Source organism: Silene latifolia, chromosome 1, assembly GCF_048544455.1.
Source record: "Silene latifolia isolate original U9 population chromosome 1, ASM4854445v1, whole genome shotgun sequence".
Taxonomy (NCBI): Eukaryota; Viridiplantae; Streptophyta; class Magnoliopsida; order Caryophyllales; family Caryophyllaceae; genus Silene; species Silene latifolia.
In genome coordinates, this window is record NC_133526.1 from 101,045,247 (window position 1) to 101,058,853 (window position 13,607).

Genomic DNA, 13,607 nt, shown 5'->3' on the forward strand with positions numbered 1-13,607 from the left:
CGTCATGAGGGAGTAGTTTGGACTGAAGAGAATAGATGACTTATCTTTGTTAAGACATTGCCCAGAAGCAAGACAATATTCATCAATAATGTTCATAAGAAAATCCAAGTCCCCAGAGTCACCACGGATAAAAAAGAGAGAATCATCTGCGAACAATAAATGGGAGAAAATGACAGTATTCATCAATAATGTCATGGTTTATTACCTGAAGATTAAACAAGAAAATGACTATGACTATGTGAATTATAAATAAATATGTATCTAAGAGATCGTAAGCTAGTAGTTAAGACTGAAGTTGATGAAACACAGTTTAAATCCCTTCTCCATTTTGTATTGTGCTATTCATGTGTCAAAAAAATAGTTCATTTTTTGTAAGGCCTGTTTATGCACTAGAATAATGTCAGACACAAAGTTCCTTAGAAGATCAATACAAATGTTACTCTCTTAAGTTAAAAATCCGCTTAGTGTTAACTTTATTGAACTAGAAATAGTTGATGAATCACGAGAGAACCGGAAACATCATATAATCAACCTTGAAATTGACGAGGGTACCGGCGAGGGGCATATCCACAATTTTGATGCTGATTCTGGTACCCAATTCTCAGGAAAGAAGTCCGATAATGAAGGTGAAAATGATGTTCAAGATGGATCATGCACATCGTCTGATTCCGGGGCCTCTTTAGTCTTTATAAGGAGCTCCAGCTCAAAATGCTGGTTGGCATGACTATATTTTAGACTCAACCGATGCTAAAGCATGGGATGGGTATATGAACTGCTCTAAAAGTAAGGTAGATTTCTTACCGACATGCAGTATGATCGAAGAGGTTTTTGGAGGAGATTTCGACTCCAAAGATCAAAGATGGTGAAAATGGAGTGATTTTAAATTTTGATTTTCATCAATTATTGTTTGGACACTAGACACTACACTCCCAGAGTCCCAGGGAGAAAGAATAACCATATGTTCTTCAATTGGGGGTCCAAAATCTTTCCTGGTGTAAATTGCTATTTGAGTGAAGATGGATGCCCAAGTAAAGTGTAAGGTAGCAATGTTTTTTGTTGTGTCGATGTAGATGTCGGCTTGCGGGGTGTAGCTCATTTACAGCTTGTAAAAACCCAATTAATTTTGGTCAGTCTCTTCTTGTAGTAAGAACTAAGAATAACAATTCTCAATTTATCTGTATCATTCTTTTATTCGAAAATAAATATGAATCACACTCCTTAGATTAACATGGTTAAAATAAATGTTCCATTCAAATCCACCCATATTCCAGGAAGTTGGAATTCTCATTTTGAATAATGTCGTCAACGACGGCATTTACAATAATTAAAATAGCCTTCTAAGTTGAACATGCCCAAGTAAAATTCAACACTTGATGGCCCAATTTCACTATATGAGGAAAGGCAAAACATAGAGCATCAGGCATTCAGGCCACTATCCACCTTTTTGCCCTGAGGATAATGTGAAAGTATAAGGAAGTCAATATTGACTATGTTTGTAATAGAAGTTAGTTGAGTCTACAACTATATATAGTAGCTCATGTAACAGAATTCATTATCAATTCAATAACTCTTCCTCTCTCTATAACCGTCTACTCCTCTCTCTATAATAAATTCCCTTATACTCAAGCTCACTCATCATCACCATTAAGGGAGGTTCTACATTCTTTACATGGTATCCGTCGCTAGAGGTTCAAGATTTTGGGATTTCTCTCATTCCTTATCGCTTCCGCATCTTATTCACGTCTAGATTCTTCATTTTTGGTGTGATTTCTCTGATTCTTTCTTCAAATTCTTCGTTTTAGTCGTGATTTCTTCTGCTGTTTGTCCGCGTTTTCTTTCTAATTCGTAACAATGCCGGATGATGTTGCTTCTTCTACTACTCCTGCTGCTTATGAGATTTTTTATGATCCTCTGTATATTTCAACAATTCAACAACTGATCAGCCTACGCTGAAGTTAGTTGATACTAAGTTTAATGGACATCATTTTCTGCAGTGGAAAAGAGAAATTTATCAGGCTTTAGTTGCTAAAAATAAAGACGGCTTTATCGATGGATCTTTTAGGCTTGATAAGAAAGATAAAAAGTATAATCACTATGTTCGCTGCGATTTGTTGGTTAAGAAGTGGATTATTAATTCCATGGAGTCACACATTGGTGAAACTGTTCAGTATGCAGCCAATTCTAGAGAATTGTGGTCTGAGATGGTAGAACGATATGGTCAGACAAATGCTTTAGAAATTTATCAGCTTAAGAAAGATTTAGGACAAATTACACAGGATAATACTGCTTTGATTGAGTATTATAGTAAGCTGAAGCATGCTTGGGAAGATCTTGATTCTTTAGACCCTGTGCCGTTCTGTTCATGTGGAGCTTTGGATGCTTGTACATGTCAATTGTTGAAGAGAATCTGGGATAGAGAGACTACTTCCAAGTTAATTCAGCTTCTGATGGGGTTGAACAGTGCTTTTGAGCCTGTCAGAACTACTGTGCTATCAATGGATCCTTTACCTCCATTGAATAAAGCACTAGGTCTCTTGCAGAAGATTGAGAGACAGCGGCAAATCTCAGAAACTGCTGTTGTTAAACCTCAGGCTAATGCTTATGTGTCAGCTAGGACTACTGATGTTTCTCAAGGTGATTGGAAGAGACAAAAGACTGATGCTGCAGGAGATAAACCTCAGAAGTATTACACTCATTGTAAGAAAGGTGGTCACAATTTGGAGGACTGCAATTATTTCAAGATTTGTGATCTTTGTGGCAAAAGAGGACATTTGGCTGCTACTTGTTTTCTCAGAACTAGAGCAAATAATACAGGCTATTCCAGAGGCAGGGGCAGGCATAACAACAGTGGCAATAGATCTAATGTCTATCAGAGAAGAGCTAATAATGTTGATTCTTTGAATCCTGCTGATAATCCTCTGGAATTCACAGATGCTAATGTGGCAGGTTCTAGTTCACAGGTTCCAGGAGTGGATCAGTCTGTGGTGAATGGCATTGTTCAGAATGTGATGCAGCAAGTCTATAAGGCACTCTCTGACAAGTCTAATCCTGCTGGTGCATCTTCATCTGTCAATTTTGCAAATTTTGCAGGTACAGACTTGTATTCTCAAGCTTTTACAGTTGCTAATACATATGGTCAGTTGTCCTGAATAGTGGACACAGGTGCCTCTGACCATATGACTTCAAATGAAGCACTGATGCAGGTTATTATCTAAGCCAATCATGATTGGGTTACTAGATGGTACTATTAAATTAGTACACAAAGTTGGAGACATTATTTTAACTCCTAATATTCACCTAAATAACGTTCTTGTTGTTCCTGATTTCAAGCAAAACTTACTCTCAGTCAGTAAGTTGATACAACATACACCTATGATAGTGTTATTTACTTCTAAGTATTGTGCTTTCCAGGTCCTTTCCAGTAAGGTTCCTCTGGAGTTAGCAGAAAAGAAAGGAGGATTGTATTGGTTTGATCCCATGATGAAGAATAAAGGGCAAGCCTCTCAGTTGTCAACATCTGGAGAGCAGCATGCTTCTTCACCAGATTGTTTACAATTGTTAGCTTCTAATGCTTGTAATAAGAGTTGTAATTTGGAATTATTGCATTCTAGATTGGGACATAGCTCTTTTGACAAATTAAGGCATGTAATAAATGTTCCTGCTAATCAAAAGTTCTCTTGTGAGACATGTATGTTATCCAAGTTACATATTCTTCCTTTTCAAAGGAGTCTTTCTTATGCTCAACAGTTATTTGAGTTAGTTCATTTGGATCTTTGGGGTCCTTATAGGACTGCATCTATGTCTGGGGCAAAATATTTCCTCGCTATCTTAGATGATCATTCTAGGGTTACTTGGGTTTATTTGTTCCAAAAATAAATTCCAAGTGCCAAATTTATTGCAGACTTTTCTCACATATGTTGAGACACAATTCAACTGCAAAGTTAAGCAGTTTAGGAGTGACAATGACACTGAATTCTTTCAGGAACAGTGCTCTTCTATTTTTCAGCAGAGAGGTATTCTACATCAAAGAAGTATTGTTGGTAGACCCCAACAAAATGGGAGAGTTGAAAGGAAGTACAGGCATTTGATTGAAACTGCAAGAGCATTAAGAATACATGCTAATTTGCCTATTAAATTCTGGGGAGATAGTGTTCTTACAGCTACTTAACTTATTAACAAGATGCCAACAGCTATTTTGGGATGGAAAACACCATTTGAAATTTTATTTGGAAAACAACCAGTTTATGATGAGTTGAAAGTATTTGGCTGCTTGTGTTATGCACCAGCTGCAAGGTCACACTTTGGGAAAGATAAATTTGCTGCTAAGGGAAGGAAGTGTGTGTTCATTGGTTACCCTTATGGACAGAAAGGATATAAACTCTATGATATGGATCAACACACCACCTTTGTGGCTCGAGATGTCATATTTCAGGAAGATATTTTCCCATTTAAGCAACAGTCCTCCAAGAACACTGAAGAAGGATCTCTAGTGGACATATTTCATGATGAAGCAGGCTTGTTAAATATCTTAACTAAGCCTAACAATGATCAAGTTACCAACAATGATCAAGTTATAACTCAGACTTTTTCTCTCAACAATCAAGAGCATCATATTTCTGGTACTTCTACAGGTACAGACATGGCTGCAGAAGTAAGAAATTCTGTTACTAATGATGCTGGCCCAACAATTGTTGTTAATCCCAGTTCACATCAGGAAGTGGTTGTAACTGTCCCTACTACAACCAGAAGATCTCAGAATATATAGGGTACTGTCAGGCAATATGATAGACCAAGGCAGTTGTCTTCTAGGCTCAGAGGGTTTCATTTGCCCGTGCATTCAGGATTGCCACAGCAGAACCTTCACAAGTCTAATGTTGTGTGCACTGCTGTATTTGAAGACCTAGTTAATTTTTCTGAAGATTATATACAGTCACTTGCTAATGTCATCAAGGAAACTGAACCAGCCACTTTTGCCCAAGCATCAGCTGATCTTAGATAGGTTGATGCAATGAACAAAGAGTTACAAGCCTTGGAAGAAAATAAAACATGGGAGTTAATAGATTTACCTAAAGGACATAAGCCTATTGGCTGCAGATGGGTATACAAAATTAAGCATAAAGCTGATAGAACAGTGGAAAGGTTTAAGGCACGTTTAGTTGCTAAGGGTTATAATCAAGTTAAGTATAAAGATTATACTCACACTTTTTCACCTGTTGCTAAGTTTGCAACAGTCAGGATTCTACTTGCTATTGCAGCTGCTAAGAATTGGCCCTTATTTCAATTAGACATTAATAATGCTTTTCTACATGGTTTTATTACTGAAGAAATGTATATGACTCCACCAGAAGGGTATGATAAAGCAGGCCAAGGGCAAGTGTGCAAGCTCAAGAGGTTTTTGTATGGTTTGAAACAGGCAAGCAGGCAGTGGAACATTGAATTAACTAAGTTTTTATTGCAGCATCATTTTGTGCAGTCCAAGCAAGATTACTCCTTGTTTACAAGGTATAATTCTCTTACACAGAAATTTACAGTAGCATTAGTCTACGTGGATGATGTACTACTGACAGGGGAATCAGTACATGAGATAGAGCAACTTAAGAAGGACTTGCACACAACTTTCACCATAAAAGACTTAGGAAATATGAGATATTTCCTAGGACTAGAAATTGCAAGGAATGATTCTGGTTTGCTAGTAAATCAAAGGAAGTTCACACTAGATATATTGAAGGATATGCATATGGAAGATTGCTTGCCTGCAGATTTCCCAATGCCTAGAGGGCTGAAATTGTCAACTGATACAGGAGAATTGCTTGATAATCCTGAGCAATACAGACGCTTAATTAGGAGACTGCTATACCTGAACATGACAAGACCAGATATTTCCTACTCTACACAACATCTCAGTCAGTTTCTTCAACATCCCAGAGTACCACACATGAAAGCTGCTTTACATGTTGTTAGGTATTTGAAGAGGACGGTCAACACAGGCTATTACCCTGCTAATACAGACCTGAATGTCACTGCCTATAGTTACTCAGACTGGGGACAGTGCGTTTTTTCAGGAAGATCACTAAGTGGCTACTGCATTTTCATAGGGGATTTCTTGGTTTCTTGGAAGACCAAGAAGCAAAAAACAGTGAGCAAAAGCTCAGCAGAGGCAGAATACCGTTCAATGTCATTTACAACATCAGAGATGGTTTGGATTGCTCAGTTGTTAACAGATTTGCAAGTTCAGGTGCCAAAACCCATTCCATTGCATTGTGATAACCAGGCAGCACAACATATAGCTCACAACCCAGTCTTTCACGAACGTACCAAGCATCTAGACATAGACTGTCATTATGTACGTGACAAAATACAAGAAGGTTTCCTGTCTACTCATCATGTCAGAACAGGATTACAACTAGCAGATTTGATGACCAAGGCATTAGGAGCTCAACAACATAAATTTCTCACTTCCAAGCTTGGACTCAGATGTAATGACTTGAGCCAAGCTTGAGGAGGGGATGTGAAAGTATAAGGAAGTTAATATTGACTATGTTTGTAATAGAAGTTAGTTGAGTCTACAACTATATATAGTAGCTCATGTAACAGAATTCATTATCAATTCAATAACTCTCTTTCTATAACTGTCTACTCTTCTCTCTATAACAAACTCCCTTATACTCAAGCTCACTCATCATCACCATTAATGGAGGTTCTACATTCTTTACAGATAAGTATGCAAGTGACATCGGTATCGAGACAAGGAGTACTAGATGCAGCTTATGAGAGACTCTTTGTCCCCGAAGTCCTTGCTGCCATGTCCATCACACTTTCGCATATCCCATTTACTCATTGTTATGATTTATCGTTTGCGTCAGGTTAACAACTTTGTCTCAAGAGAACTGCTCGAGAGACTCATTTCTTATGTCTAGATCAATCCAACTTAGTTCACCAGCATAATCCTATGCCATAGAAAATTCACATGTCTGAGTCTGACATAAAGAAAAGGTTTTACACTCTTAGTCTAGTGATTGTAACACAAGTACTGTGGGAATAGGTTGCAAGTTCATTTTGTGAATTTTCATGAGACCCGGTTGAGAGAATCATGTCTAGATTAATCCCCTAAGTTCAAGAAATCTAACCCAATGAAATTTTGTAAATTCACAAGTCCTTGCTAATTCCATATGAACGAGCTAAGTATTGGGTTTTGTTAAGGTTAAAGGACACAAGGCACAACGTCAAGGAACAAGGATGAATAGAAAGCCTCAGTCTCAAAAGGAAGCTACCACCCCTGATAAACTCCCCATTTGGCTAGAAAGGCAACACACAAGCGCTCTACGGTTGACCCTTTAGCTGTTTAGCAAGACTTAAAGGGGGTCTATTAAATATTAACCATATTGATTCAAATAAGGCAAATATCATCAATATTGACAATCACGCAAATCAGCAGCGATCCTCATATCAATCCTCACCTACAATCAAGGGAAAATGATTGTGTCTATATTGTAAAAATAGGGAGTGTATATTTTCATATCATTGTAATTAGAGTAAATATTCTAGCTGCCATCTACCTTGTATATCTATAAATATGTACCTCTTTTCATAATGATAATACAATTCACTTTACACACAATATTAAAGTCTCACATTAAATACCTATAATCTCGACGTATTTGGCACAACAATGATAAACATTCAAAAAACAGGAGGATCAATTGAAATGGAACATCCAAGAGAGTGAGGAATAAGCAAACCTTCCCTTTGAGCTCTTTGAACGTAATCCCAGAATACGAGTGTCATCTGAAAGCATTTTATGGAACATGACCGCATCTGCTGATTGCCAGTGGATAAGTAATAGAAGTTCATTGAACTATCTAGATTGCTTCAACCTGACATCAGACTCCATAAGCGTACTTGAAAGAGGCAGCGATGATCATAATTAGTGAGAATAGTACAGCAGTAAACGTAACAGCAGAGACCAGTCTTGAATGGGCCTCCATTCCTGCTGGTATGCTCCAACGGACATCATTAACTTTTAGACCATCATTGCCAGCTATAGGTGTTATCAAGCAGGTTTGGGTGGGTGAGTCTTCATGTATCTTGCAGCGTAAAAACAAGTCTGGAACACTAAATCTGATAGTTGAATATCCACCTTCCCCCAGAGGCTGCAACAAAAACACGATTATCAATTTCATAAATAACCGTAGTATTTGGTTTTAAGTGTATAAATAAAATAGAACCCCAACAAACAAATAAGGAGAGTTTTTTTGGATGGGTTAGAGAAAAAAAAAAAAATGAGGAGGAAGCAACATATGTGGATGCGGTCATGCGGGCATGCCCTATATTCAACAACAATAACAACAACAATATAAGCCCGACGTCTCATATGCAGCCTTTAATGTTGTAAATAGTTTATACCAGGTTAGTGGGTTACCTAAAAACGAAGCTACTGTATACAATTTTCACGAGAAATTCTTTAATAGAAAGGTAATGTCCAGTACCTTTAATACATGTTTAGGCCAAGATAATACAATTAACAACATTACCTCAATGTCTTAAAGGTTTTCACCTTTTGGTGAGGTAAAAGGGGGCATATGAACGTAGTCCTACCCAAGTACTTTTAGACAAAGGCTATTTTCGAATGACTCAAAATGAAAATTGTCACAAAATGTGTTGACACTCTACTACTTTATGATACATGAAGCATAGAGAGTTTAGTGAGCCAATTTGCCAAGAATCTATACCTAAGCCAAAGAACAATTCGTAGTACGACACGCATGACAAGTGAACTATAGTGGTGTTCACCAAATCAAGATTCATATTGTTGCCAAAATGGGGGGGGGGGGGGAAACCACAAACTATAAGAGATATTAAAATAGTACTCACAGGATACCGTGCATGCAATGGGATCTGTACTGTGAACTGCTTGACAATATCCTTCTCTGCAGAAATATTAAGAGCTGCATCCAAGTGAATTTCAACAATAGACCGGTTGGAAAGAGATGAAGGCAACTCCAGATTTACATCTCCAAAAACAGAAGCATCCTTGAATACTGCAACCAAGACTTTTGCAGAGTCAAGAATTTGGAATATAATATGTGATTCATTATACGATTACGAATCACATTACAAAATATGTTCTTTGAGTTTCCATTCCCAATGGAGTTATACTTTGATTATGAATTATGGTGAAATAAACCAAAATAACTAATAAACTGGTTGCGCTTGGTCTCAATCCAGCTGTGGAATCGATTGTCGACGCCAAATCTCGCTAATTGTGGTCAATATCGCCTCAAAACGTGGTAAAATGAGATCACCACAGTAACCCCCAAAACCTTGATAAGTCACTCGCAAATCATTGTCGCGTACTCGCGTCTGATATTTAGAACCTGATTACGGATGTAGTAACCCCCATAGGCCATAGGAATAACTGGTGTGTACATCCAACCTCCTTTACCCATACCATTTGAGGGAGTCCGTAAAACATCATGTTGCTGTTGTTGTGATGCGAAAAATGTACTTGGCTTCAAAAGAAAAACAGAGTACACACCTCCACGTTGAAGGATATGATCAAGCTGAAAAGGATCTGCAAACACTCCAGAGGGCAGACTTTCAATGATCATGACTTCGCACATCTGTGCTGAGAAGTCAGCTGACAATTTTTGTGGTACTACACTGAATCTTATTGATGAAGATAAGTGGCGATGAGAACCCTCACCAATCAAGTGCCGCTCCAAAACCAGTAGCCTAGAAGCAGTTGTGTCTAAATTGGAAGCAACCTTATGTTTAATATAGTCTTGCACACTCAAATCAATGACATTGCCATGCTGTCTAAAACATGGTTCCATAGCATATCTCTCAAAACAAGGTAGTGAACTAATGGCGTGTATGTTAGAGTTAACGCTACAGTCTTGTTCCTGGAAAAATGAGAGAAAAGCTGAAATATATGCAAGTGAAAGTAAGCTTAACCCAGAAGTTCCTACAGAAATGAACCCCTGCAGTAGATTAGTACATATCAAAGTGTAATACTTACGGGTCCTAAATCGGTAAAAAGAGGTGTTCAAGGAAGCAACTATTGACATGGTATCGGTTATCTTTCTTAGACATCACTGCGTGAAGTATGTAGGGGTTTTAATTTTCACGAACTTAAGTAGATAATGTTATATTGTTATGTACTCAGCCACTACTATATGATTATATATAGGATGGAAGTAATATTTCGCAAGATGAAAAGAGAATACATATTTATACAACTTTCTTTTCACCCTTTAACCCTTAGTTTGGATACAAAATGTGAAGGGAAGAGGAAAGGGGTCCGCACCAATGTGATTCCAAATCTTACCTACGCTGGAATGATCTTAATTAGGCTTGTAAGAGAGGGAAGGGAGACATATCGCATTAGCAACAGCTTACTCCACATCTTTTGAGGGTAGAACAAATTAGTAGTCGGCAAAAAAAAAAAAAAGCCTCTCTCGCATCTCACGTTTTTACTTTCTCAGCGCAAATCATCACATAGGACGCACGCCAACTATTTATTTCAGTCATACTCGTTTAGAAGTATCCAACATAGATATGTATCCATGTGCCATATTCGACTATTCAGCTATTTTAGCAAAAATCTACCATTCTTTTGGATTAAAAAGAAGTCACCAAGTCTCGTACACATGTCTGATGTTCTGAGTGTTGAGTGTCCAATATAGTATGCGGGATAATATGAACTATAAAGAGCTAGAGTAACATACAAACATACACTAACATGGTAGTGGCAGCTGCAATGATTATAAAACCGCATTTCAGTCACCCATCCAATCCCCCTCATCCGGCCCAAAACAAACACCATTCTAACAGCACCAACAGCCGCGTCCATAAGGAAGCATCTTAGTTGAGAATGTTCCAGCCATGAAGCCGGTGTGCTTTAACATTATTGGGCAAGCTTTAGGGTCTCAGCTAAAAAATTAGTTTCATGTTTTTATATACTCCGTCCTATTCTTTCCATTTTTCAAAATTCCGCTCATATTTTTCAAAATAGAAAAAACAAAGTGAAATGGAGGTTAGTGTCAAACTGTCAATCTTACATACTACACAAATTATCATGTAGGATGATGTACAGCGTACAAGGTATGATAATTACTACATACTAACTTTTGCAAGCAATACAAAACCCACGCAGAAAATCACCCGATCACTACAGAAGTCTCAAACAATAGAGTTACTCTTGCTAGACGGTCTAAAACTTACAACAGAATCACTATAACTGGCATTAAAGGAACGAAATAGCCTGAAAGGAGGCTGTCTGAAACTTAAAGACGGTCTCAAATGAGATTTATCATAAAAATTAAAAGTTTTACCAGCATTAACATTTGTAGAAACTTAACCCAGAAATCATGTCCCAGATATAATATATGTCTCCTACAAGGCCTACAGCCCAATTTAAAATCCGAAAAATACCCTTAAATGCAAGAACATTACCAATCCTGAAAAGGGTGACAGCAAAATAAGAAGAAGATGGAGAAGAAATACCTGATTTTGATTTGAAGAGGCAACAGAAATGGTGAAAAGAAGGAGAAGTAGCATTGCCAACTTGAATTGCCCAACGAATTTATTGAATTCAATCCCCATTTTGTATTGCCTCTCTACTCTCAACTTTTAGTAATCACGATTTGGTGGCTTATTAACAGCAATATTACCAGTTCCTCAGGGGTTCCTGCAAATCGCAAATTGCGGGCTTAGGGGAGTCGGATGCACGCCGAACCTTGTGTTAGGCTGTTAACAACATTGTTGTCAAAGCAAACCACCAATAAAGTTGCCAGGTTTACTATAGGATGGATGATTATGTTTACATGATTAATCTAACTTTTAATAGGAAGAATATCAACTAGCTTAACACCCGTGAAAATTTACGGGATTATTTTTAATTTGTTTAAATAATTCTTTTTTGAAAAATTGTGAAATGAATGTTAAACGATATATCTAGTTATTGTTCCAATCTATACTAGTTTTATACCCGTGCAATAATTGCACGGGGTTGTATTTTAGGGTTGTTTAAGTAGTGTTGTTAATAGGGAGTGCTCTTTCATGATAATATCAATTTGGGAATTCTGAACATACAAAAATAAATTCTCGAAAATTGGAAGAGTTAACAAAAGTAGACAAACTGGAAAGAAATAAGTACAACAAAAAGATGTTATGGGATACAATCATAAGTTAATTGAACTAAGCTTCTCAAAAATTTCTTTATACACTACGTTATTTGTTCTATTGAACACGCGTTTATCATTATCGCAAATCAGAATCTCCAATCCCTTTTTGCTTGTGACTCTTGAAATAGCGACATAGAGATGACCGTGCGTAAACACCGATCTTGGAAGATAAAGCCCAACATGTGCTAGTGACTGTCCTTGGCTCTTATTTATTGTCATTGCAAAACACACCGCAACAGGGAATTGTCTTCTGTCAAACTGTACCGAGAGCTTACTGGAATCAGATGGAGTAAGTGTAATACGGGCAATATGCACTTTATCGCCCTTATGACTACCCAATAAAACTGTTGCTCTAATCAAAGTGATCCCAAATCTGTCACTATCAGTCGAGTGCCATTGCACAATCCGCGAGATTGGTCAATGTGTCGAAGAAGCATAACTATAGCACCAACCTTCAGCTTTAATTTGTGATTTGGAAGCCCCGAGCACTTAATAGAGTTATGAAATTCTGTGGAGTACAAATCACGGACCCTAATATTACTCTCATCTTTACTAACCTCGTCTGAGCTGAAGTAAATTTTCTCTGTTCCATCTATTCGAGATAATGCGTAGTCATTAACCAAATCAACGATCTCATGTATAGGTGCAAGGATGGTCCTCTCCTGAAGATACTCGGGATTCGATAGTTGATTCTCGAGGGATGGGCAAATGGCATCTACAATCGAAGCGATAGGATCTCCAGTGTGCTGAATCAAAATGTCATTTGGCAACTCTAATTCAACTTCCCCATCATTCGGATCTCCAGCAACTCTAATTCAACTTCCCCATCATTAGAGACAAATCTCATTATTCTGGCCATTTTGGATTACATGTAAATGTAATGAACAAATCTGGATACCCGTACCACTTGCAAATGGTCATAATATATTGGAAATTACCTATAGTTTACCCATCTGATTGTAAAACCGACGAAGACACGAAAATACGACTCCAAGCAGATGATGGTTCGGTTTCTCTACGGTCGACCGCATTCGCAAGAAATGACTAAGATTATGACGAAGAAATGACTACTTTTTAAAACCAAATGACAACTTTTTTTTATAAAAAGTTAATAATAATAATGTTTTACAAAAGTGTTTGTACATTATTTTTAAAACTACTTTTAAAAATAATTTTTGTAAAATTACTATTTTTCAAACTTGTGAACCAATGTCGTGTTTTATATAATGTATGTAAAATGTTTTGCAAAAGTGTACCATAAATGATTACTTGTTGATAAATTTTATATCAAGTCATATACCATTTGGAAAAGTATGAGATTTTAGTTTTCAATTATAAATTTCATTATCAATTTAAGGTATATACATAACTTTCCTAATAAAGATATAGTGATTTTTGCAAATAAAATAAAATTATTCTCCT

The 13,607-nt window shown here is 37.2% G+C and overlaps 2 protein-coding genes and 1 pseudogene across 2 annotated transcripts; 1 reads left to right on the forward strand and 2 right to left on the reverse strand.

The window, feature by feature from the left end:
• The first annotated feature begins 255 nt into the window (after nt 1-255).
• Nucleotides 256-4,168, forward strand: LOC141651753 (uncharacterized). Its single transcript, XM_074459454.1, has 7 exons — nt 256-271; nt 486-626; nt 736-788; nt 1,995-3,090; nt 3,154-3,203; nt 3,412-3,855; nt 3,983-4,168. The coding sequence occupies exons 1-7, from the start codon at nt 256-258 to the stop codon at nt 4,166-4,168; spliced, it is 1,986 nt and encodes a 661-aa protein (XP_074315555.1).
• Nucleotides 4,169-7,543: 3,375 nt separating this feature from the next.
• Nucleotides 7,544-11,944, reverse strand: LOC141608203 (uncharacterized; annotated as a pseudogene).
• A 597-nt stretch (nt 11,945-12,541) lies between these two features.
• Nucleotides 12,542-13,106, reverse strand: LOC141651763 (uncharacterized). Its single transcript, XM_074459463.1, has 2 exons — nt 13,084-13,106; nt 12,542-12,995 (listed from the first exon to the last, which is right to left on the reverse strand). Exons 1-2 carry the CDS (start codon nt 13,104-13,106, stop codon nt 12,542-12,544), a joined length of 477 nt encoding a protein of 158 aa, XP_074315564.1.
• Nucleotides 13,107-13,607: the final 501 nt, after the last annotated feature.